Source organism: Microcaecilia unicolor, chromosome 5, assembly GCF_901765095.1.
Source record: "Microcaecilia unicolor chromosome 5, aMicUni1.1, whole genome shotgun sequence".
In the NCBI taxonomy this organism is placed as follows: domain Eukaryota; kingdom Metazoa; phylum Chordata; class Amphibia; order Gymnophiona; family Siphonopidae; genus Microcaecilia; species Microcaecilia unicolor.
The window spans coordinates 343285694-343310795 of NC_044035.1; the positions used below are offsets into that span (position 1 = coordinate 343285694).

Consider the following 25102-nt stretch of genomic DNA (forward strand, 5'->3'; position numbering starts at 1 on the left):
AAGTCCACCACCCTAACCACTAGGCCACTAGCAACATTCCATGTAGAAGTCGGCCCTAGCAGATCACCAATGTGGCCGCGCAGGCTTCTGCTTCTGTGAGTCTGACGTCCTGCACGTACGTGCAGGACGTCAGACTCACAGAAACAGAAGCCTGCGCAGCCTTCTACATGGAATGTTGCTATTTATTTTTTGTCTATTAGATTGTAAGCTCTTTGAGCAGGGACTGTCTTTCTTCTATGTTTGTGCAGCGCTGTGTATGCCTTGTAGCGCTATAGAAATGCTAAATAGTAGTAGTAGAATAGCAACATTCCATGTAGAATCTCAGCAACATTCCATGTAGAATCTCCAATAGTATCTATTTTATTTTTGTTACATTTGTACCCTGCGCTTTCCCACTCATGGCAGGCTCAATGCGGCTTACATGGGGCAATGGAGGGTTAAGTGACTTGCCCAGAGTCACAAGGAGCTGCCTGTGCCTGAAGTGGGAATCGAGCTCAGTTCCTCAGAACCAAAGTCCACCACCCTAACCACTAGGCCACTCCTCCACTGTTGCTACTATTTGAGATTCTACATGGACTGTTGCTATTCCACTAGCAACATTCCATGTAGAAGTCGGCCCTTGCAGATCACCAATGTGGCCGTGGAGGCTTCTGCTTCTGTGAGTCTGATGTCCTGCACATACGTGCATGACGTCAGACTCACAGAAACAGAAGCCTGCGCAGCCTTCTACATGGAATGTTGCTAGTGGAATAGCAACATTCCATGTAGAATCTCCAATAGTATCTATTTTATTTTAGTTACATTTGTACCCTGCGCTTTCCCACTCATGGCAGGCTCAATGCGGCTTACATGGGGCAGTGGAGGGTTAAGTGACTTGCCCAGAGTCACAAGGAGCTGCCTGTGCCTGAAGTGGGAATCAGTTCCTCAGTTCCCCAGGACCAAAGTCCACCACCCTAACCATTAGGCCACTCCTCCACTCTTGAGCAGGGACTGTCTTTTCTTCATGTTCAATCGTGAAGCGCTGCGTACGACTGGTAGCGCTGTAGAAATGATTTGTAGTAGTAGTTGTATGTTCTGAACTATTCCTAATACTTCAGTGTGGTTGAGATTTTTTTTTTCTTTGAATGAGGTGTCCTCCCCCTGTCCCTTTGTAATTTTCAAACTTAATCCTCTCCTAATGGAAGTAAAACAAGCGCTGCAAATGGATTATGTGGTTCGTTGTAGAGACATTTTACAAAAGTGCAAAAGAATGATACGTCCCTCATTTCCATTTCATTGCATTTAACTAGGAAGCAGGCATGACAGTGACTTACAAGACAATTAAACTAGATACTTTCACGGATCTATAATTTAAAGAAGGAGAAAGCTATACTAAGGAAGCTTATAAAGAATGACAGATCCATTGTCTCATTGTGGTTTGGGAGGCCTTTCATTGTGTTTTGAGCTACTGTAGAGTAGGTTAAACCTTTTATTATTAAAAAAATGTTACATTTGTGAAGAAAATCTTTTATTGGTTGCCGAGCCATTATTGAAAGGAGCACTGTGATTTGCGTCTAAAACTTAAGTCCTGAAAAGGCCATAATTAACTATACAATGACTTCAGAACATTTGTCTTGTAATAAGTTCGCACAGAGCTGTGATGTCCAGATACCCCATTTACATTATTTTCTGTATTGGCTTACCTTATATCTCTTGTCTTACCTGTGCTCAAAGCTGCATTGTAACCTATTTTGGACTGGGGGTCATAACCAGAGCCCAAAGCTTCCAGTGGCAGATTCTGCAACAAGAATTAGCGCATTCTTTGGAAGATGTTAATCAAACATTTTTACATACAGTGGTGGAAATAAGTATTTGATCCCTTGCTGATTTTGTAAGTTTGCCCACTGACAAAGACATGAGCAGCCCATAATTGAAGGGTAGGTTATTGGTAACAGTGAGAGATAGCACATCACAAATTAAATCCGGAAAATCACATTGTGGAAAGTATATGAATTTATTTGCATTCTGCAGAGGGAAATAAGTATTTAATCCCTCTGGCAAACAAGACCTAATACTTGGTGGCAAAACCCTTGTTGGCAAGCACAGCGGTCAGACGTCTTCTGTAGTTGATGATGAGGTTTGCACACATGTCAGGAGGAATTTTGGTCCACTCCTCTTTGCAGATCATCTCTAAATCATTAAGAGTTCTGGGCTGTCGCTTGGCAACTCGCAGCTTCAGCTCCCTCCATAAGTTTTCAATGGGATTAAGGTCTGGTGACTGGCTAGGCCACTCCATGACCCTAATGTGCTTCTTCCTGAGCCACTCCTTTGTTGCCTTGGCTGTATGTTTTGGGTCATTGTCGTGCTGGAAGACCCAGCCACGACCCATTTTTAAGGCCCTGGCGGAGGGAAGGAGGTTGTCACTCAGAATTATACGGTACATGGCCCCATCCATTCTCCATTGATGCGGTGAAGTAGTCCTGTGCCCTTAGCAGAGAAACACCCCCAAAACATAACATTTCCACCTCCATGCTTGACAGTGGGGACGGTGTTCTTTGGGTCATAGGCAGCATTTCTCTTCCTCCAAACACGGCGAGTTGAGTTCATGCCAAAGAGCTCAATTTTTGTCTCATCTGACCACAGCACCTTCTCCCAATCACTCTCGGCATCATCCAGGTGTTCACTGGCAAACTTCAGACGGGCCGTCACATGTGCCTTCCGGAGCAGGGGGACCTTGCGGGCACTGCAGGATTGCAATCCGTTATGTCGTAATGTGTTACCAATGGTTTTCGTGGTGACAGTGGTCCCAGCTGCCTTGAGATCATTGACAAGTTCCCCCCTTGTAGTTGTAGGCTGATTTCTAACCTTCCTCATGATCAAGGATACCCCACGAGGTGAGATTTTGCGTGGAGCCCCAGATCTTTGTCGATTGACAGTCATTTTGTACTTCTTCCATTTTCTTACTATGGCACCAACAGTTGTCTCCTTCTCGCCCAGCGTCTTACTGATGGTTTTGTAGCCCATTCCAGCCTTGTGCAGGTGTATGATCTTGTCCCTGACATCCTTAGACAGCTCCTTGCTCTTGGCCATTTTGTAGAGGTTAGAGTCTGACTGATTCACTGAGTCTGTGGACAGGTGTCTTTCATACAGGTGACCATTGCCGACAGCTGTCTGTCATGCAGGTAACGAGTTGATTTGGAGCATCTACCTGGTCTGTAGGGGCCAGATCTCTTACTGGTTGGTGGGGGATCAAATACTTATTTCCCTCTGCAGAATGCAAATAAATTCATATACTTTCCACAATGTGATTTTCCGGATTTAATTTGTGATTTGCTATCTCTCACTGTTACCAATAACCTACCCTTCAATTATGGGCTGCTCATGTCTTTGTCAGTGGGCAAACTTACAAAATCAGCAAGGGATCAAATACTTATTTCCACCACTGTAGTAAATGATGGCAGATAAAGACCTGAATGGTCCATCCATTCTGCCCAACAAGATAAACTCATTTTACATGGTATGTGATACTTTATATGTATACCCGAGTTTGATTTGTCCTTGCCATTCTTAGGGCACAGGCTGTAGAAGTCTGCCCAGCACTGTTCTTGTACTAAAAGTTCTGAAGATTCTGGAATCCTAAAGAGTTACAACATTCCGGAATCCCAATTAGTAGCAACATTCCATGTAGAACCCCAAAGTGTAACATAGTAACATTGTAAATGACAGCAGATAAAGATCTGTACGGTCCATCCAGTCTGCCCAACAAGATAAACTCATTTTACATGGTATGTGATACTTTATATATATACCCGAGTTTGATTTGTCCTTGCCATTCTTAGGGCACAGGCTGTAGAAGTCTACCCAACACTGTTCCTGTACTAAAAGTTCTGAAGATTCTGGAATCCTAAAGAGTTACAAGATTCTGGAATCCCAATTAGTAGCAACATTCCATGTAGAACCCCAAAGTGTAACATAGTAACATAGTAAATGACAGCAGATAAAGATCTGTACGGTCCATCCAGTCTGCCCAACAAGATAAACTCATTTTACATGGTATGTGATGCTTTATATGTATACCTGAGTTTGATTTGTTCCTGCCTTTCTCAGGGCTCAGTCTGCCCAGCACTGTTCCTTTACTAAATGTTCTGAAGCTAACGTCGAAACCCCTTAAACTTTACACTCCAGCCCATCCATATCTATTCAGCCACGATCAGGGTGCAGACCGTAGAAGTCCGCCCACATTGGTTTTACTCTCCAATTACCGGCGTCGCCACCCAATCTCCGCTAAAATTCTGTGAATCCATTCCTTCTAAACAGGATTCTTTTGTGTTTATCCCATGCATGTTTGAATTCCATTACCGGTTTCATCTCCACCAGCTCCCGCGGGAGGGCATTCCACGTATCTACCACGCTTTCCGTGAAAAAATACTTCCTGACATTACTCCCGAGTCTGCCCCCCTTCAACCTCAATTCATGTCCTCTAGTTCTACCGCCTTCCCGTCTCCGGAAAAGGTTTGTTTGCGGATTAATACCTTTCAAATATTTGAACGTCTGTATCGTGTCACCCCTGTTTCTCCTTTCCTCTAAGGGTATACATGTTCAGGTTGGCAAGTCTCTCCTCGTACGGGTTGCAACGCAAATCCCATACCATTTTTGTAACTTTTCTTTGCACCGCTTCCAGTCTTTTTACATCTTCAGCAAGATACGGCCTCTAAAACTGAACACAAATTTTGGCAATTCTGAGGCATGTTTGCATCAATTAGAACTGATTCACTTATTAAATCATATCAAGTTATATGGTACTTTGTAACATTTCTTCTATTTTGGGAGAAGGAACAAGGAATCCAGGTGTTCAGTGCTGTGAAGAGAAAAGGAGTAGAGGAGGGGATTGGGAGGATTGAGAGAGAAAGGGGATTTCAGAGGGAGATGGAGAAAGATCTAAGGAGGAGAATAAGAAGACAGGGGATCAAAGTACAGAAGGCCATACATCTGAGGGTACTGAAGGAACTTAGGGAAGTTCTAGTGACTCCGCTGGCTGACCTTTTCAATGCTTCTCTAGAGTCGGGAGTGGTAGCTTTCTGCATTGGCACTTCTGGAAGCAGGCAGGGCAGGCTCACTCCCATGGAGGAAAGGGGAACAAGGAAGGGATTGGAGAACTGCAGACAGAGGTTTTGATTTTAGGAACAGACTCCGTTCCTTTTATCTTGCTGCACCTTATGCCTGGAATAGACTTCCTGAGCCGGTATGTCAAGCTCCATCTCTGGCCGTCTTCAAATCTAAGCTAAAAGCCCACCTTTTTGATGCTGCTTTTAAGTCCTAACCCTTGCCGCCTTTAAAGATATTTCTTCAGCTGGCGGGGGACCCCGACCCCCGCCAGCCGACCCGACGTCTTTAAAGTTCTTCTTCGGCCTCCGTGGCCGTGCTGTAGTTGACTGTTCAATCCAGTTCGGAGTCTGACGTCCCAGCACGTTGTATGTGCAGGACAACGTGCTGGGACGTCAGACTCCGAACTGGATTGAACAGTCAAGTCAACTACAGCACGGCCACGGAGGCCGAAGAAGAACTTTAAAGACGTCGGGTCGGCTGGCGGGGGTTGGGGTCCCCCGCCAGCTGAAGAAATATCTTAAAAGGCGGCAAGCGGACCTCGGCTGGCGGGGGGTTGGGGTCCCCCGCCAGCAAAGGTAAACAACGGCAGCGGGGGAGGGTTGACGGCGGGGGGGAGGGTGGAGTCGGTGGGGAGGTTCTGGCAATGGCGGCAGTGGCGGTGGGGGGGGGGGAGTCGTTGGGGGGGGGCTAAAATGTGCCCCCTCTCTCTGGCTCTGGCCCCCCCTACCGCCAGAGTCCAGATACGCCCCTGGACTGTGGTGCAAATCGATTTTATGCATATTCATTAGGGTATCCAGAAAATCTGGCCTTTTTGGTGGCCCTTGAGTACTGGGAGTTAATACCACTGGGTTTATACAATCAGCTCAATTCATCTAAATTTGTTTGGTGATTCTGGAGGGTAAATACGAGGGAGAAATTCCTCAAACATCTGTTATGCTAACTGCTATTTATGAGAACATTGACAAACAAAGAAAATATTTGTCACAGCCTGACAAAAGATGTTTAGAAAGCACACAGAGTAGTCCCCAGAGGCACATCATAAATGCATTCTGCTCTGTTCACAAACATGCCCAGAAAGACTTGTTCACCCAAATACACATATTGGAACATACACGCTAAGTTGGCGCATGACCACTCCCACTGGGGTAGGGAAACGCTAGTTGCCATGGACACCAATCTGGTTGGGTTTTAAGGATTCCCCTAATGAATATATGAATATGCACAATTCAGGTTTGCATATAGTCGAAGCAGTGTTTATTCAGATCTACTTTATGCCTATTCATGATGAGTATCCTAAAACCTCAACCAGACTGATCCCTGGGGACCAGTAGTTACCTGCTCCTACATGTAACTCCCATTATAATCTGAACAACAGTGGTGCTTAACATTTGCAAATCTCTGTTGCTTTTTTTTTTTCACAACTGGGCAAAAGGAGTATTCAGTTTCCATATTATGTTATGGAAAATTAAAGTCTCACTAGTTTCTTTATTTTCCAGAATGTTCTAAGAGGGCGATATTCAAATAATGTGCCCACATAACTTAGGAAGTTATTGGAAAGGAGATCTGAGCATTTCAAAATTGCATTTCTCCCATCCCAGAAACAAGGCTAGGTACTTAAAAGATTTGGAACGTGTGCCCACCTTGCAGAATTGGCGGCCTTGCACTTCTAGCCTGCTTATACTATCATGCTGGAGACAGGGGTGTGCTTTGGGACAGGGCTTACTCCGCATCCCTATCCCTATCCTGAAGTAGAATCCAGTTAAGTTACGGTGGAGGGTGCTGCTACTGCAGTCTTCAGAAAGCAACAGAGCTGTATTTTTGGTGAGCAAATCTGGGACACGGGTTCCCCTCAACACCAACAGCATATGAGCAGGTCGTTTACAAGGGTGGAGTAGGGAGGGAGTTCCATGGTTATAGTCCAGTGGTCTGTCCTCATGGAGAAAGTGGAGCAATCTGCTCTCATATATATAAAAACAGATGGGTAGATATTGAGAGGGGTTTATGTTGGCAGGAGAAGCTTGTACCCACTTAAACCCTGCTCAGCGGGCCGTCCCCAGATATTCAGTGCCACTTAACTGACCAGCGTTGCACTGTGCAGTTATTACCATAGTGGCCAGTAGGTGGCATTGTGGAGGAGCCGGCAGTTATGTAACCACTGGCAATATTCAGTGCCAGCACCTAACTGCCCAGTTAGCTACATGGGTGCTGGCACAGAATATCGGCTGGCACATTCATAACATCTGGGTCCATGGCTGGCTCAGACATTCAGTGCTTGTACCCGGACATATTTGAGTTAGATTCAGGCCGTGGTGATTGGCAGTTTTAAAAGTGCTGACCACTGTTGCACAGGGCACACCTTACTCAGGGGTCGTTTTACTAAGCCGCAGTACTTGCATTCTTCTATCAGTAAAATGTGATTTGAACCAAGCCAATACAGATCCCACAAAGCCACAGCCCATTAAACGCTTTAACAAAATCCGATGATTGAGAGTATCAAACACGGTGGTCACATCCAGGAAAACCATGAGATAACTAACATGGTTATTCCACCCTTGCCGAACCCCATCCAAGGTGGCTGACATCAACCCCTCAATACTGTGTGCACCGCGAAATCCATACTGAAATGGATCAAGGCACTGCTCGTTCAACCAACGACCCTCCAATTGACAATAAACCACTCGCTCAGCAATTTTAGCAAGCACCGGTTAAGAAGCAACCGGTCGCTAATTGCTGAGCGTAGTGGTTCACAGGGCAGGATTTGTAACCCTGGGCATAACAGTAGCAACTTTAAAAACAGCTGGTACTACTCCACTATCCAGTGATTTATTAACCATTTCAGACAGCATCAGTGAAACTGATGTATGCGTATTTCTCAAAACACGTGGAGGGGCATAATCGAACGAAAACGTCTATCTCCATGGGTGTTTATCTCCGAGAACGGGTCCGTGAAGGGGCGGACCGAACCGTATTTTCGAAAAAAATAGACGTCCATGTTTTATTCGACAATTTGTGAGCTGGGCGTTTTTGTTTTTCAGTGATAATGGAAAATGAAAGCGCCCAGCTCAAAAACGAATAATCCAAGGCATTTGTTCGTGGGAGGGGCCAGGAGTCGTAGTGCACTGGTCCCCCTCACATGCCAGGACACCAACCGGGCACCCTAGGGGGCAATTTTACAAAAACAAAAAAAAAGGTAAAAGAGCTCCCAGGTGCATAGCACCTTTCCCTTGGGTGTTGAGCCCCCCAAATCCCCCTCAAAACCCACTGCCCACAAGTCTACACCATTACTATAGCCCTAAGGGGTGAAGGGGGGCACCTACATGTGGGTACAGTGGGTTTGGGGGGCGGTTTGGAGGGCTCCCATTTACCAGCACAAGTGTAACATGTGGGGGGGGGGGGGGGATAGGCCTGGGTCCACCTGCCTGAAGTCCACTGCACCCCCTAATAACTGCTCCAGTGACCTGCATACTGCTGCCAGGGAGGTGGGTATGACATTTGAAGGTGAAAATAAAAAGTTGTGAAATGGCATATTTTGTGGTGGGAGGGGGTTTGTGACCACTGGGGGAGTCAGGGGAGGTCATCCCCGATTCCCTCCAGTGGTCATCTGGTCATTTAGGGCACTTTTTGGAGCCTTATTCGTGGAAAAACAGGGTCCAGGAAAAGTGCCCTAAATTCTCGCTAAAAACGCATATTTTTCTTCCATTATTGGCGAAAGGCGCCCATCTCTGATCACCCGATAACCACGCCCCAGTTCTGCCTACAGCACGCCTTCGACACGCCCCCATCAACTTTGTCTGCATCCGCGACGGAGTGCAGTTGAAAACGTCCAAATTCGGCTTTCGATTATACCGCTTTATTCGTTTTTGTGAGATAAACGTCTATCTCTTGATTTGGGTCGCAATATAGACGTTTTTCTTTTTCAATTATAAGCTGGATAGTCTACACGTATCCATCACAGACCTTGCTGGACGAGAAGATTTCAAATATGTTGATACCTCTCTATCAGACATAAGTATTGCCATAGTGGGACAGACCGAAGGTCCATCAAGCCCAACATCCTGTTTCCAGCAGTGGCCAATCCATAGCAAGATCCCAAAACAGCACAGTACATTTTATGCTTCTTATTCTAGAAATGTATCCCAACATGCCACATTCTCTCTCTCAATATCACACACAATCACACCATATCCCTAACCTTCATCTCAAAGCATAGAATCCCATGCATAATTTAACACCTATCACTCCCCTCTCCCACCCAAGCTGTGTAAAACATAGGTTTCAACAGGATAGCCTGGAAGCCTTTGCTGGGATTTGAACCCAGCATCAGCTGTTTACAAGGAATATATTTTAACCAAGAAAGCCTTAATCCCATAGATAGAAAGTACCATTTTAGATATTGGGGCTTTTTGTTAAGCAAAAATTGGATTATGTAGTTCAAAAATGCAACCAGAGGGGAGCTAGCAGGGGTTTATGCATGAAAAGAGTTGAATGATGTTAGGAAAAAAAAAATAGTTCTCTGCTGTTCTGAATGTTTTGGAACAGCTATTACTGCAGATGAATGTGACACCATTTCCCCAAAATAACCAACATGAGGTCTGTAGAGTTCAGCGGCTGAAGGATTACTGCGATTATTGAAGTCCGTGATGGAGTGAGGCATCCTCCCATGTTAGTCAATTAACTGTGTCAACACTGAAGTGATAACTGGAACATCTCAAGGGCTCCCCGTGCTGAGGTGTCAGAAATAAATAACAGAAGCGAAGCAGTTCAGAAACCGCAACCGCACGGGGAAGCAATTTGATGGCAGCCACTGTGCTTCCTTCTCAGGGTGGCCACAGTCTGTCAAGACACATCCACGTGCTCAGCACCACTCACGTTTAATCTTAATTAACAGCTCATCGGCTAGTAGACTGACATTTCTAATATTCCTGCATCCTGCTTTAGCGCTGGAGTATACGTAATGAAAGACCATTAAGTTATTATGCACTTTGCTGGCAATCACAGGGTAGGCTTTAAATCTAGATGTCGCCTTTAAATCAGCGGGAAAGATTACCCTAGGTAAATCTTTTTCAGTCTCATCAATAACATCATGCCAAGCGTTAGCCTTTGGGGATTTAAAATTTACAGTAGATTGAGCCTGGGTTTGTGGGCACATAATTATTTTCATCCTGTTTTGTGGCTTTGCATGCTGGCAAAGATGCTGTCCTGGAACCCCATCATGGCAGGAATCAATTTTGAGATGCAAATTAGGATGCCATAGGTGATGTTTTTCATACTCAATAAAGTGTTTGTCTGTGACTTTGAACTAATGGTCCCATAAAAAAGAAGGATCGGGCCCCGAAGTATTGCATTAGACTTGTGTTAAATTTTATATGTCAAGACGTACATAACGTCAAAACAATTTAAGGGAGCAAAGAGAATTCCTTAAACGAAACCATAAATTATTATTATGGTCTGAATTAATGCATTTTTTATTTTCTTTGCATATTCATTCTGGTGTTTTTCGTCTCTAGAGCAGCACCCTGCAATGGTCATAGTGGTTTTGTATCACTGGACTCTCTCCCCCTCTGGGAAATCTAAGGGCAGGGGAGCCTTCCTGCTTGCTTTACTGGTTCTGGAAATTTGCTCACGCCATTAAGCGTTCCCAGAAATGATTGGCAGCGACGGGGCATCAACCCATGCCACCTGAGCGGAGCTGGTTCTGTAAGTGGACATGCACGTTGAGCTACTTAATGTGCCCGGGTGTCCCTGCTCTGAATTTCTAATATGACGATCCTTCTTCTCCTCAGCAAACAGGTTAGGAAGACTACTTCGAAGTTATCACATTTACATCACCGATTCTTGGAGCTTTGTCTTTCTGTTTTATATCAGTTAACCAGTAATGTTGACCCCCGGTTTGTAGGGGAGGCAGCTAATGAACAGTATTTCCTGGGCACTTCTAATGCACTTCAGGTTTCATTATTTTGTTAACTTGAAGCTCCCGTTCTAGCATTATTCTTTCAATACAAGAGCATTGTCTGTTAGATTTGTTGCTCTAGAGGCAGTCGGTATGTGCAGCAGAGCAGTCAGGACATAGCAAACACAGTGGTATATTTACTAAGTTGTCCTCACTTGGGTTTTGTGGCAATTAGCACGAATTAATAGCCACTTATACACATTAAGCTGCATTAACACAGCTCTTAGTGACGAAAAGAACAGGCACAGTGCATGGTAAATTGCTGAACTATGCCACATGCAAATACATGCAGAGTATCTCATTAATATGTAAAAGGATTAATGTGACTTCTCTTAAGCCTTTTACCATGCATTAGACCCCTGTTGGTACATTCTAAAGCAGTGTTTCCCAAGTCCAGTCCTGGAGTATCCCTTGCCAGGCCAGGTTTTCAGGATGTCCACAATTTTGTCTTTCTTTCTTTCTTTATAAAGATTACAAAATTCACCAAAGATAGCTTTGTCAAGCAAATTGCCAAGAAATATGGAAGAAAATAATTAGAGAAAATTCCATTTTTACCAAACATTACAGACACTAGTCTGATCAATACACCATAACCCGAGAGGAGGTATAAAGAAAAAAAAAAACCTATTCATAATTCTACTTCAGCTGTACCTAAACTCTTAAAAGGTCCAGTAGCTATTATGAATCATGTTTAGCAGTTCTGGCATCCAAGAAAGAACAAAGTTGTGAAGGCTCAAATAAATGGAAACTAACATTATCAGTCTGTAAAACACATTTATATGGAAACCTTAACTGAAATTTAGCTCCCATATTCAAAGCTTCCAGCTGCATAGAAAGAAACTTCTTCCTTCTCTCCTGTGTCCAGTGGTGTGCTGGAGCAGGCTCTCACAGGCTCGCAAGAGCCGGTTAAGTTTTTAAGAATTTTGGGAGCCGGTTGTTAAAGTAGGGCCCTCCATGGCTACTTTAACAACTGGCTCCCAAAATGTGGGCTTGGGCCCCCTGCTGAATTCTCTTTTACTTTGCTGGTGGGGATGCTGAGCCCTTCCAGCCAAGTAAATAGACTGCTGCTGCTCCCCGCTCCTTGTTTCCAGCTCTGGGCAGCAGGCTGGGACTTCTCGAGCATGTGAGAGAAGTTCCAGCATGCTGCTCAGAGTAAGACAATGGGAGTGGTGGCAGTCCATTTATTGGCTGGCAGCAAAGGTATGCCTAGCGTGCCCGCACGAAGGGAGGGAGGAGAGAGAGGCAAGTGTTGCCCCCCCCCCCCCCCGGCCACCCCTGGCCCTTCCAAATGCAGAGCTGGCTACGTCCGGAGAAAGAGCCTGTTGTTAAAAATTTACCAGCACACCCCTGCCTGTGTCCATCTGGAAACGTCAGGAAAAATCTGGATCTTTCCTCCCTTAAAAGTAACTGGAGTAGATTGTCTCAGATAAAGTCTAAGCGAAGCTCCCTTGTCTTGAAGAAACACGAATGAGACCAAGGCGGTGGCACAAAAATAAATACACGAGTATTGCCATACGGGGACAGACCAAAGGTCAATCAAGCAAACCATCTTGTTTCCAACAGTGGCCAATCCAGGTCACAAATACCTGGCAAGATCCTCAAAAAAGTACAAGACATTTTATTTTTATGCTGCTTATCCCAGAAATAAGCAGTGGAGTTTCCCCAAGTCCATTTTAATAATGGTCTATGGACTTTTCCTTTAGGAAGTCGTCCAAACCTTTTTTTAAACCCCACTAAGCTAACCGCCTTTACTACATTCTCTGGCAACGAATTCCAGAGTTTAATTACACGTTGAGTGAAGAACATGTTTCTCCGATTTTGGAATGGATATTCAGTTGGCGGCGGTGCCGCTGCTGTTCTTCCTGGATATTCAACGCCAGGCCATGTCTGGTCACCAGCATTGAATATCCAGGCTTATGCATTCAACTATTTCTTATGCGGTTAAGTGCTATATTCAGCGACGCCACATAAAGATAGGATTGACTTTTATGTGGTCCGATTTAACTGCTAAACATCGGCCCTTAATCGCAGAAGTGCCTACTCCACCCCGAGACCACCCACAAAATACCTGGCTTTGAGTTTAGTGGTCAGTGGTGATATCCAACAGCATTAACCAGTCTAGCTTCCCAGTTAGAAGGTACAGGTAAGTCATAATGCTTTGGTACTGATGGAAGCCCTGTTTTAGAATATTGGAATGCTTCTTGTAGGAACTTATGAAATACATCCCGTGGGGAGTTAAATTTAACTGATGGAAAATTTAAGTCTCAAATTTAATGATCTAGCTCCATTTTCTAAGTTCTTCATTTTTGAATGTACTAGATTTGCACCTTGTAATAGTTTGTATTCTACTTCTTTTACTTGGGATAAAGATGACTCACTCCTGATGGGCTAGTCGAGATTGGACTGTTTCAATCATTGAAGCATTAGTCTCAGAACTGGAAACAAAGGTAAGACAGACCTTGTGCAAGGACTCCATAGTCAACCATAAGGACTCCAGCGTTACCTTTGGAGGTCTCACCAGTGGTTGTAGAGCTGCATCAGGATTAGGCCGTTCTCCACCCACCATCTCCAGTTATGATGGCTTCTCTAGTCCTGGCAAGTTCAGCCCAACAGCCGTAGGGGTAACTAGAAAGCTCAGTTCTTCAGGGAAAACCTCATCCTGGAACGCAGCTGTATCGGGAGAAAGCCCCTCCCTAGCAAGTAAACCATTGTCAGTTTGCAATACTGACAATGGTCCTAAGCCACGCAGATTACTGCAATGGAATCTATGCGGGATGTAAAGATAAACTCACAAAAAAAACTCCAGACCGCCCAAAACACAGCAGCCAGGCTGATATATAGTAAAACATGATTCGAAAATGCTAAACTCCTTCGAGAAATTCTGCACTGTCTCCCAATAAAGAACGGATCATCTTCAAAATCTGCATTTTGGTCCACAAAATTATCTACGGCGTAGTCCCAGGATACATGACAGACCTCATAGATCTCCCAACCAGAAACAGAATCGGATCATCACAATCATACCTAAACCTACGTTACCCAAATTGCAAAGGACTTAAATACAAAACAACTTATGCAGCCGGCTTCTCCTACATAAGCGCACAACTATGGAATGGACTCCCAAAAGCTGTGAAAACAATCCATGACCACTTGAACTTCAGGAAATCACTAAAACCCAACCTCTTCAAAAAGGCCTACCCCACCGATCCAACGTAAATCCCCACACCCAGCAACACAGCATAACCAATGATCGTACTGGACACTATACAATCTTCATTCCTTTCGGCCCTCATGGTGCCTGATTCACACCTACCTCATTCGACCACTATATAACCTTCTATTTGTTATCAACCGACTTGGCGAACGCCTTTACGGTACTAAGTAAGCCACATTGAGCCTGCAAATAGGTGGGAAAATGTAGGGTACAAATGTAACAAAGAAATAAATACTGCTGTTTGGCTCTTGCCACATTTTGGTCAGACTGGACGGAGAGGTAGGTATTTCTGTTCTGTCAATTTATAGAAGAAGATCAATTATGCAGGTAACTTAATAAGCTAATGTGATGCTAATTGGCATTAAGTACCAATTATGGACTGTAATTAGTGTTAATTGGCACTAATTGGTAGTAATTAGCAGTTGTGTGCATTATTGCCTCTAGTCTGTATTCTATAAATTACAAGCACAAATTTCAGAGGAAGGGTGGGGGGGGGGGGACATGGACCTAGGAAGAGCATGGATGCTATTGCTATTATAGAATCTGTGCCCAGCACGCAGCATTGCAGTGCCCAACTTTAGATGACCTTTTGAGAATTACTACCTATATTAGTACCTTGTTTTCCCTGTAGGTGGCAGTCTCCTAGGGCCCTTTGTATTCATGAACCACTCCACTTCTCCACATACATGCTCCATCTCTGATGATTGGTTCTCCTTTGGTAGGTTAGGAGTCACTGGGCAAACTAGATGAATCAATTGGTCTGTATCTGTCGTCATTTTCTATGTTTCTATCTGCCTTATTTTTGAAAGAGAAAGACGCCCACATTTCGACCCAAATAGAGAGATGGGCGACTTTCTCCCGTGGGCGCCCAAATCGGTATAATCGAAAGCTGATTTTGGTCGTCTTCAACTGCAATCTGTTGCGGAAACGGGCAAAGTTGACGGGGGCGTGTCGGAGGCGTGGTGAAGGCGGAACTGGGGCGAAAAAGAAAGGCATTTTTAGCACGAATTTAGGTCAGTTTTGTTGGACCCTGTTTTTTTATCAAACAAGTCCCAAAAGGTGCCCTAAATGACCAGCCAGCTTACAATCGAAAGTGATCGCCGGCCATCTTCTGACACAAATCGGGAGATGGCCGGCGATTTTTTAAAAGCGGCGAAATCGGTATAATCGAAAGTGGCATTTTTGACTGCATCGCCGCTTTCCCGTCGCTTCGCCGGCAAAAGTTCAAGGGGGCGTATCGGTAGATAAGCGAAGGCGGGACATGGGCGGGCATGGGCATGGCTACCAGATGGCCGGCTTTCGCCGATAATGGAAAAAAAAAAGCGGCGTTAAGCAGTATTTCGCCGGCTTTACTTGGTCCTTTTATTTTCACAACCAAGCCTCAAAAAGGTGCCCCAACTGACCAGATGACCACTGGAGGGAATGGGGGATGACCTCCCCATACTCCCCCAGTGGTCACCAATCCCCTTCCAAACTAAAAAAATAAAACTAAAAACCTTTTTTGCCAGCCTATATGCCAGCCTCAAATGCCGTACCCACCTCCATGACAGCAGAATGTGTTGTATCCTCCGACAGCCTTTCCCTGGTTGCGATGTGGCTCTTGGGTGAGTGTGACACCTTTTCTGTTAGGTGCCCTGCAGAGTCACATTAGCAATGCATTGTGGTGGGTGTAGGGTACTGGGCTCTACTCACATGGTGCTCTTCCCCCTGCTTACTGGGTCAGAGTGTGTCCTGTTGTGTTTCCGGTAGTCCATGAGGTAGTGGCCATTTTTGTAAGCCAGTTTTAGATCCCTTTCATGTGTTAGCCACGTTAGAGAACTTAGTTCTTACCTTGAATGTGGCTGAAAGAGGGCATTGTACACCATTCTGCCAGCTCTGACCTACTGCTAATCTCAGTACCAGGGAGACTCTTTGCCAGTGGGGCACAACCTCTGATCTGCAGTTAACTGTGAGTAAACATGCTTATTCAAATAAAGGACTTTTTCCGAGAAATTAGTCTTCAGGTGTGGACTGGTGTGCCAAGGTTATACAGCAGCAACTAGTCCTGTCCCTGGAGCACTTTTAGTGGGTACTGCAGTGCACTTCAGGCAGGCAGACCCAGGCCCACCCCCCCCTCTCTCTGTAACACTTGTGGTGGTAAATGGGAGGCCTCTAAAACCCACATGTACTTGCCCCCTTCACCCCTAAGCTATGATACTGTTGTACAGTTGTCCCTCCCACGACCAACTGGCTTGGATTAGGACGTTTCTGAGCTGGGCGTTTTTTAGTTTCCATTATTGCAAAAAAACAAAAGACAAAACGCACATCTCAGGACCAAATTCATGGCATTTGGTCTGTACAAAAATCGTAATTTTGAAACGAAAGATGGACGCCCATCTTTTTCGAAAATACGGTTCATACCGCTCCTTCACGTACCTGTTCGCGGACATAGACGCCCATGGAGATGGGCGTTCATGTTCGATTATGCCCCTGTATGTCATCCACTGTCTTCTGTTCTGTTAGACATTGAGCAGCTTCACTGAGGTTCATCCAGTAGAAGGTTGCATTGCCTCATTTAACATAACTGTTTATGTATATGTATTCGTAATCATCTGTGTCTGTATCAATGTAACATTTATGACTCTGTCTTGATGGATACGCATTAGGCAGAGAAGCTGCTCAAGGAAAAAGATCACAGACTATTCAAGAATCAGGTGTTTCTTTTTCTTTTTATCTCTATTTAATTTTAGCCTGTCTCATTTCAAATTAAATATGTTTCCTGCCTTAGACATTGCTCAGAATTCCATAGACCCTTCTGTTTACTAGTGACAGCTTTACCTGTTCTCTAGGAGAAATCCTGAACAACAGAATGATGAATTAAAAGAGACCACATATCGTGGCTTTCTCCACTCCCTCCACTACTACTACTACTACTTATCATTTCTATAGCGCTACAAGGCATACGCAGCGCTGTACACCATACACAAAAAGACAGTCCCTGCTCAAAGAGCTCACAATCTAAATATGGAATGTTGCTAGTGGAATAGCAACATTCTGTGTAGAATCTCAAATAGTAGCAACAGAATCTCAATAGTAGCAACATTCCATCCAGAATCTCAAGTAATAGCAACATTCCAGAATCTCAAATAGTAGCAACATTCCATGTTCTACTGCACTAACAACTAGGCTACTCCTCCACTAGCAACATTCCATCTAGAAGCCTCACAGAAACAGAAGCCTGCGCGGCCGCATTGCTGATCTGCAAGGGCAGGCTTCTACATTACTACTACTACTTATCACTTCTATAGTGCTACAAGGCATACGCAGCGCTGTACACCATACACAAAAAGACAGTCCCTGCTCAAAGAGCTTACAATCTAGATAAAACAGTTAGACAGAACAATTAAGGGTAAGGGAATAAAGAGGTGAGGATAAAGGACAGGACAAGTGAGTTAGGAGTCAAAAGCAGTGGTAAACAGGTGGGCTTTAAGTTTGAACTTGAAAACGGCCAAAGAGGGGGGCTAGACGTACAGGCTCGGGTAGTCTATTCCAGGCGTGAGGTGTAGCAAGATAAAAGGAACGGAGCCTTGAATTAGCAGTAGAGGAGAAGGGAGAACGGAGTACTCGAGGAGGGACGTAGGGGGAGACAAGAGTGGAGAGGTACTGGGGAGCGGCAGAGTGAATGCGCTTCTAGGTCAATAAGAGAAATTTGAATTGAATGCGGAAACGGATAGGGAGCCAGTGAAGTGACTTAAGGAGAGGGCTATTGTGAGCATAGCGACTTTGGCGGAAAATGAGTCGCGCAGCAGAGTTTTGGACTGATTGAAGAGGAGAGAGATGGCTAAGAGGGAGGCCTCCAGTGCCCCAGGACACATTCACCCTGAGTTGGTCCAGCAGGTGTGATCATTGTCGAGCAGCTGAGACTCCCTTAACTAATCCTTTGCCAGAATCAGTGAGTTCTCCCTTGCTCTCACTTCATAGCATGCTTAACCCATGCTGGCACAGTCGTTCTTAGGAATAAAACCCAGGTCTTCCATATGATAACACACTACTCTGTTGCTGAGCTGATCCAATGCTTGATGTTCTTCCAGGATGAATGCATTACAACAGAGTATTGATGGAGTCCAGCTCTGGTCTTCTAGAGCCAAAATCAGGCCTGGCTTTCAGTGTGACTAAGCCATGCAAATTAGCCTTCTCAGAGCACATCTGTTTATGCAAACACATCTGATGAATATTCCTTGAGAATATCCTATAAATTGGCTCTGTTTATGGCACTTGCTCAGAACCTCTGAATGTCCACTATGTTTTTCGTGGATTAGGATTTATTTAGTACCGTTTTGAAGAAATTCACCCAAGATGGTGCACAGCAAAAATAAACTGGACATAATGAAATAGACAATTACAACAATACGAACATCCCAACAACAGTATAGTAGCCAGCTCTGTGGGTGCAGTGGGTGCTTGAGCACCCCCAGTGTTGAACAAAGTCCTTGACTGTGTCCAGGGAGAGGCAGTGGCGTACCAAGGGGGGGCGGTGGGGGCAGTCTGCCCCGGGTGCACACCGCTTGGGGAGGGGGGGGTGCCGCGCGCTGGTCAGCATCGTTGGTTTCCATGCTCCCTCTGCCCTGGAACAGAACCTGTTCCGGGGCAGAGGGAGCATGGAAACCAACGACGCTGACCGGCGCGCGGCACCCCCCAGCAGCATGCACCGGGGGGGGGGGTCCCTTCTCCGGGGGGGGGGTCACGCTGCACGGGGGGGGGGGGGGCGCTGCACCCGGGGGGGGGGCGGGGCGCATCGTCGATCCGCCCCGGGTGTCAGCGCCCCTCAGAACGCCACTGGGGAGAGGTAATTTCCATTGGGATTAACACCCCCATTAATATTGAAAAGCTGACTCCTATTAACAGTACATAGTACTTATACCTTGTCCTGATATCATTATATTATGTTGTTATCCACTTACCCACTTCTTAATCAACCTAATTTTCGTATGAACCTTAATAGCAATAATTCTGAAATTCTTCTCCGTTAATGTGATTGCCATAATATTCCTATGCACCTTATCTGTTATATATATACTCCGATTCTCTATTCCATCAATGTGATTGTAGTTGTATTATATTGTAAGCCACATTGAGCCTGCAAATAGGTGGGAAAATGTGGGATATAAATGCAGCAAAATAAAATAAAAAGTATGGCATAATATGCTACTAAGAATGCCAATACAATGCACATTTATTTATTGGGATTTATTAACCACCTTTATGGACAGATTCACTGAAAGTGGTGCACAGCAGGTCCAGTTTAACGTGAAACTTACAATTTTGTTAACAGCATAACAATAGTAAAATGACCAAATATAAACACGATAAACGAGGTAAACTTGGAAATACGATGTCAGTGCAATACAAACAATACCGGAGCAGACAGCATAGAAACATATTCAAATAACATCTGTCATCTGTCACATCCTTAATCTTTCACTCCTATGGCCTTCAAACATGCTGTTGTCACTCCACTCCTTAAAAAACCCTCACTTGACCCTACCTGTCCCTCCAACTATCGCCCCATCTCCCTTCTTCCTTCCCTCTCCAAATTACTTGAACGCGGTTCACCGCAGCTGTCGTGATTTCCTTTCTTCTCAACCTATTTTTGACCCACTCCAATCTTCCGCCTTCTTCACTCTACTGAAACTGCACTTACCAAGGTCTCTAATGACCTGCTGCTGGCTAAATCCAGAGGTCTGTATTCTATCCTTATCTTTCTTGACCTATCTGCTGCTTTCGACACTGTTGACCACACCATACTCCTAGATACGCTGTCCTCGATTGGATTCCAGGGCCCTGTTCTTTCCTGGTTCTCCTCTTACCTCTCACTTCGCACTTTCAGTGTTCACTCTGGCGGTTCTTCTTCAACTTCCATCCCGCTTTCAGTTGGTGTCCCCGAGGATTCTGTCCTTGGACCCCTCCTTTTCTCCATCTATACCTCTTCCCTTGGTACCCTGATTTCATCTCATGGCTTTCAATACCATCTTTATGCAGATGACTCTCAGATCTACATCTCCACCCCTGAAATCTCAACCGTAATCCAGGACAAAATTTCATCCTGCTCGTCTGACATTGCTGCTTGGATGTCTCAACGCCATCTGAAGCTAAACATGACTAAAACTGAACTTCTCATTTCCCCCCCTAAACCCACCTCCCCTCTTCCCCCTTTCTCTATTTCTGTTAATGGCTCTCACAGCCTCCCTGTCTCCTCGGCTCTTAACCTTGGAGTCATCTTTGATTCCTCTCTCTTCTTCTCTACGCATATTCAACAAATCGCTAAAACCCCAGTCTCCTCAATGCAGACTGTGTTCTTCCCACAAGGAATGATTGGAACCACTGCAGCACAAATCCTGCAAGGCCACATTCTCGCAACAGCAACATCTGATGATCCAGCATGTCAAAGGTTGCTGAGGTTATCAAGAAAAAAAAAAAAAATTTGTGGGCTGATCCAAACCATGGTACTATGCGCTATAATATAAAGGGCACCCATCTTGGAGCGCCCTTTATAGAATACAGTTCAGCGTCAAATTATTTTTTTTTGGGGGGGGGGCACTGAATTTTGAGTGTCATTGACTGAATCTAGCTCTACGTGGTATTCTATAACATTACTACACAACTCACTTAGCATGTAAATTCAAGGGGAGGTACACAGGGAGGGCATATGTCCAACATTTAGGCGCATAACTTATAGAATACTGTAAGTGACTAAAATGTCAAATTTAAATACATACATTTATGCCTGCTATTGAAATGGTGGAAGTAGATGTGCCAGCAGAGAAGGAGTGGGGAAGGTAGGCTCTTTCCAAACGCAGAGACAGACGCACCATTAGAAATAGTCTTTGACACTACATATTTTGCTCGCAGAAGTTACTCAATCTGGATTGTGGACCGTGGTCCCGCTTGCACTATATATTTAGCTGGATTTTAACATCATAGTCCTTCATTAGACTCCTGAAGAAGGCGCTACGGTGCCGAAACACAGCTGTGTTGAGTCATATATTTGTTTGATGTTACCAATAAACTATTTCTAATCGTACGTCTGTCTCTGCGTTTGGAAAGAGCCTACCTTCCCCACTCCTTCTCTGCTGTTCCATTGGATTTCTTTCGTGGGGATCCAGTCTGGTCTCTCCCTTGCTGTAAGTAGATGTGCCTAAATGTAGGCATGTAGATGCCAACTTATGCTATTATTATATAATGGAATCTGGACATCCAGATGCCATTATTAAATTAACGCTCGGCATACTGCATGTAGATGGCCGATTAGTGATGCACAGTTCTAGAATCGCCCCCTAAGTGGTGGCAGTTTGAATGGAAGCTGCTGAGGTGTCCTGTTTACACCCAGTATACTGCATGGAGGTGGCCAATTAGTGATGCTCGGTTCTAGAATCGCCCCCTAAGTGGAGGCAGGTTTGCATGGAAGCTGCTGATGGGTCCTATTAATGCTCAGCATACTGCATGTAGGAGGCCAATTAGTGATACTCAGTCCTAGAATCACCCCCTAAGTGGAGGCAGTTTGAATGGAAGCTGGTGAGGGGTCCTGTTTATACTCAGCATACTGCATGCAGGTGCCCAATTAGTGATATTCAGCTCTAGAATCACCCCCTAAGTGGAGGCAGTTTGCATGGAAGCTGCTGAGGGATCCTGTTCTTTATCTATGTCTTTTTTGTTTATTTTTAATATGTTCTGGCAAATGAATGTGTATTTGCTGGCATCATATATATTTTGCAAAAGGCTTCATATTCAGCAGAACATTTTGTGAAATACTTGGGAAATGTGAATATCACAACCTGGAAGGGCCGTTTTCACGATGAGCCCCTGTGCAGAATGAGGTTTCACGTTTAGCAATTGTGTTCGCTCATCTATTCTATTCATCTAAGATAAAACCATTCAGAATGTTAATATACTTTCATGTAGAAGTCTCCGAGATGTTTAACCTTATTTTGTTTTCTTTGCAGGATATTTTGAAGCTTTCGGGGAATCTTGGACTTTTAAGGCAGAAAAGGGCTATATTGGCTGCTGCAATTTCAATTTCTGAGAACCAGCGGCAACCATTCCCCAAGGCTGTGGGCAAGGTAAGCAATTCAAAATTAACCTATCAAAGCGCAATGTCCGATAAAACAGCGCCATAATATTAAGAAGTAATAGCTCAGGAAACCGGGTGAGATGTTGGATCACAGTCACCTGAAACAAACTACAGCTTGGTTGCTCTTCAAGCAGTCATACAAAGGATTGCTTAATCTATTTTCATGTGAAAAAAAAACCCCAAATGCCAAATAAACCCATAAATGAGGTTTAAAAAATGGCAGATCGAGGTTCATAAAGGTTGTATTTGCTGTCAATAACTCTTAAAAGTTCAGTTTCTATTTTTGTTTGTTTTTGGCTCAGCAGATTTTTTTCATCTTCCTTTGGGCTTCCAGTTTAATTGGAAGCAGCCACCATTGAACTATGGTGCCAGGCACCTTTTTTCAAAACTACCCAATGATTTTCCCTTTTTAACATCCCCACCCAAGTCATTTAGACCAGTCATTGACGTGACAGTCATCAGCTGGCGGTTATGTCCCAAGGCTTTATCTAGAGCTCCTACGTTTGGCCACTAGATGTTGCTGTTGTGCAATGACAGGGATTCCCTCATCACTAGGAGCTGTGAGACAACTGGAGAGCAGATTCCTGGTTGGGGAATCAGAGCCAGGTTCTTTCCCAGCACTGCCACTAAGCTACCAAGGATGGCTTGTTTTAACTTGGCCATATCATTAGGCAAATTGAGGCAGTCATCTCAGATGACAAAATTATGGGGATGGCAGAAAGTATCCCAAAAAGTCCCCATAGTAGTTGCCTCACCACACTCCTGGTCAGCTTCCCTACAACCACTGTCGCTGCCTCTCCCTGGTACATACAGCAGTGTCAATAAAACAGAAAAAATGTGAAGGAAAGCTGCATTAAAGCAGGCAAGACTGGCAGGTTCTTCAATACATATGCAAGCTGAAAGAGGAGATGCAAGATGGCAGGGAGAAAGAGAAGATAAAAAAACAAGAGAGGAGATGCTGGATGAAGCAGGAGAGAGACACAGAGAAGTGGAGGGGGTAGAAGATACAGAGAGGAGCTGCTGATGGCAGGTGTTGAGAGAGAGAAAGAAAAGCAGTATAAGCAGGTTGGGGGAAGGAAGAGTTGGTGGAAGACTGGGAAATAAGAGGAAGGAGAATGGGAGGGCCATGATGATGGAAAGAGATGGAAAGCTGTAAGTAGATGTAGTTACAAGAGCGAGATACTGGATAATATCATCTGAATGAAATCTAAATGGAAGAAACCCAAAAGGAACAGATCAGTGTTGGAGCTGGATGTAGTAAAGAAGACAGATGGAGAGAAAAAAAAATGACAAATGGACAGAAGACCTTTGGAAAGAGAATGAAAAGAAGACAGAAAGCAGTAATCAAACACTAGGGTCAACACAATTAGAAAACTTAAGTGGCCAGACAACAAAGGTAGAAAAAGAATTCTATTTTTTTTTTAGTTAGGATGAAGTAATGTGATAGCTGTGTTAACTCACTTCAAAGGTTAATAAGAAAAAAATGGAAAATAAGATAATACCTTTTTATAGGACTAAATACATTTTTTTGTTAGTTTTGTAGCTTTCGGATGCCAAAACCTCCTTCCTCAGGCTGGGACAGTATACTATTGTTATGGTATTCTGTTCTGATGTAAGGAAAGAGGTTTTTGCCTTCAAAAGCTAGTCAAAAATTATATTTTGTTCAATAAAAAAAGGTATGATCTTATTTTCAATTTATGTTTTATTTGCTAATTTGTAATTTAGTGATAGGAATGTGACAGTTTTTGAAATTTACATCTGCTGTCTTTATATTTTGCAAAGCAGAGGGGACATGCATCACTGCTTCTCATTCTCTGGCTATTGCATTATATGCAGAATCCGGCTTTTTTGGAGTTCAATTTAATTTTTGTTTACACATTTCTATTTTTAGTTTGTGACTACTTATTTTGTACTTGGTGAGAGTGTCTGTGTTCTGCATGTATGAAAGAGACTGGGGTTCTCTGTTAGCGTTGATTATTTGTGTAGGAATAATCCATGCTAATCAGGCTTGTTTAGTTTTCCAGTATGTGAACTGATTGTTTTAAATTCCTGCTGCCTTTTCCTAGGTAGGCCCTTGTTGTATAACTTCTGGAATTAGTACCATTATGGTATGGTAGAATTGCTTTATAGATTCTGTAAGACTTTAGTAGGTTTTTTTTTTAATTACTTCACAATATGCCTGGTACTAGATTTTGGATTCAGATTTAGCTCACACTTTTTTCAGTTGTAATTCAGTATCAGTTACACTTGAGTTATGTAGGGTTTACAGTCTGTACCTGACACAATGGAAGATGAAGTGACTTGTCCAAGATCGCAAGGAGTAAGAGTGGGATTTGAACCTTGGCTTCTCTGGTTCTCAGGCTGCTGCTCTAAGGATTAGATACAGTTGATATAATTAGACCATATTAATAAACTAGGAAAAAATGCCCATTTCTGAGCGCAATGAAACGGGCGCTAGCAAGGGACCCCCCTCCCTCCGTCCCTCCAAGCTACTTGCCTTGTTCGCTGTGGCATTTCCGTTTCGGCCCTCGTCGAGTGTCATAGCTCCGCCCTCGACGTCATGACGTTTTGACGCGAGGGCGGTGCAGACACTCCAGTGCACACCGGATATCTCGGGCGCCTCAACTTCCGTGGAGGCTTCAGAACGTTGGGGTTGCTTTTTATATAGAGAGATTAAAGGCCAGCAGATCTGAAGCCTGGTGACCTTGGGGCAACCTACCAAAAAATTGTTAGACAAATCATTTTA

The 25102-nt window shown here is 44.3% G+C and overlaps 1 protein-coding gene across 1 annotated transcript in view; it reads left to right on the forward strand.

The window, feature by feature from the left end:
* LOC115471366 (cadherin-13-like) overlaps positions 1–22715 on the forward strand; it is a 439543-nt gene extending 416828 nt beyond the window's left edge. The window contains 2 exon segments of the mRNA XM_030205063.1: positions 22229–22345; positions 22659–22715. Coding sequence (XP_030060923.1) covers positions 22229–22345; positions 22659–22715 — 174 coding nt within the window.
* Positions 22716–25102: the final 2387 nt, after the last annotated feature.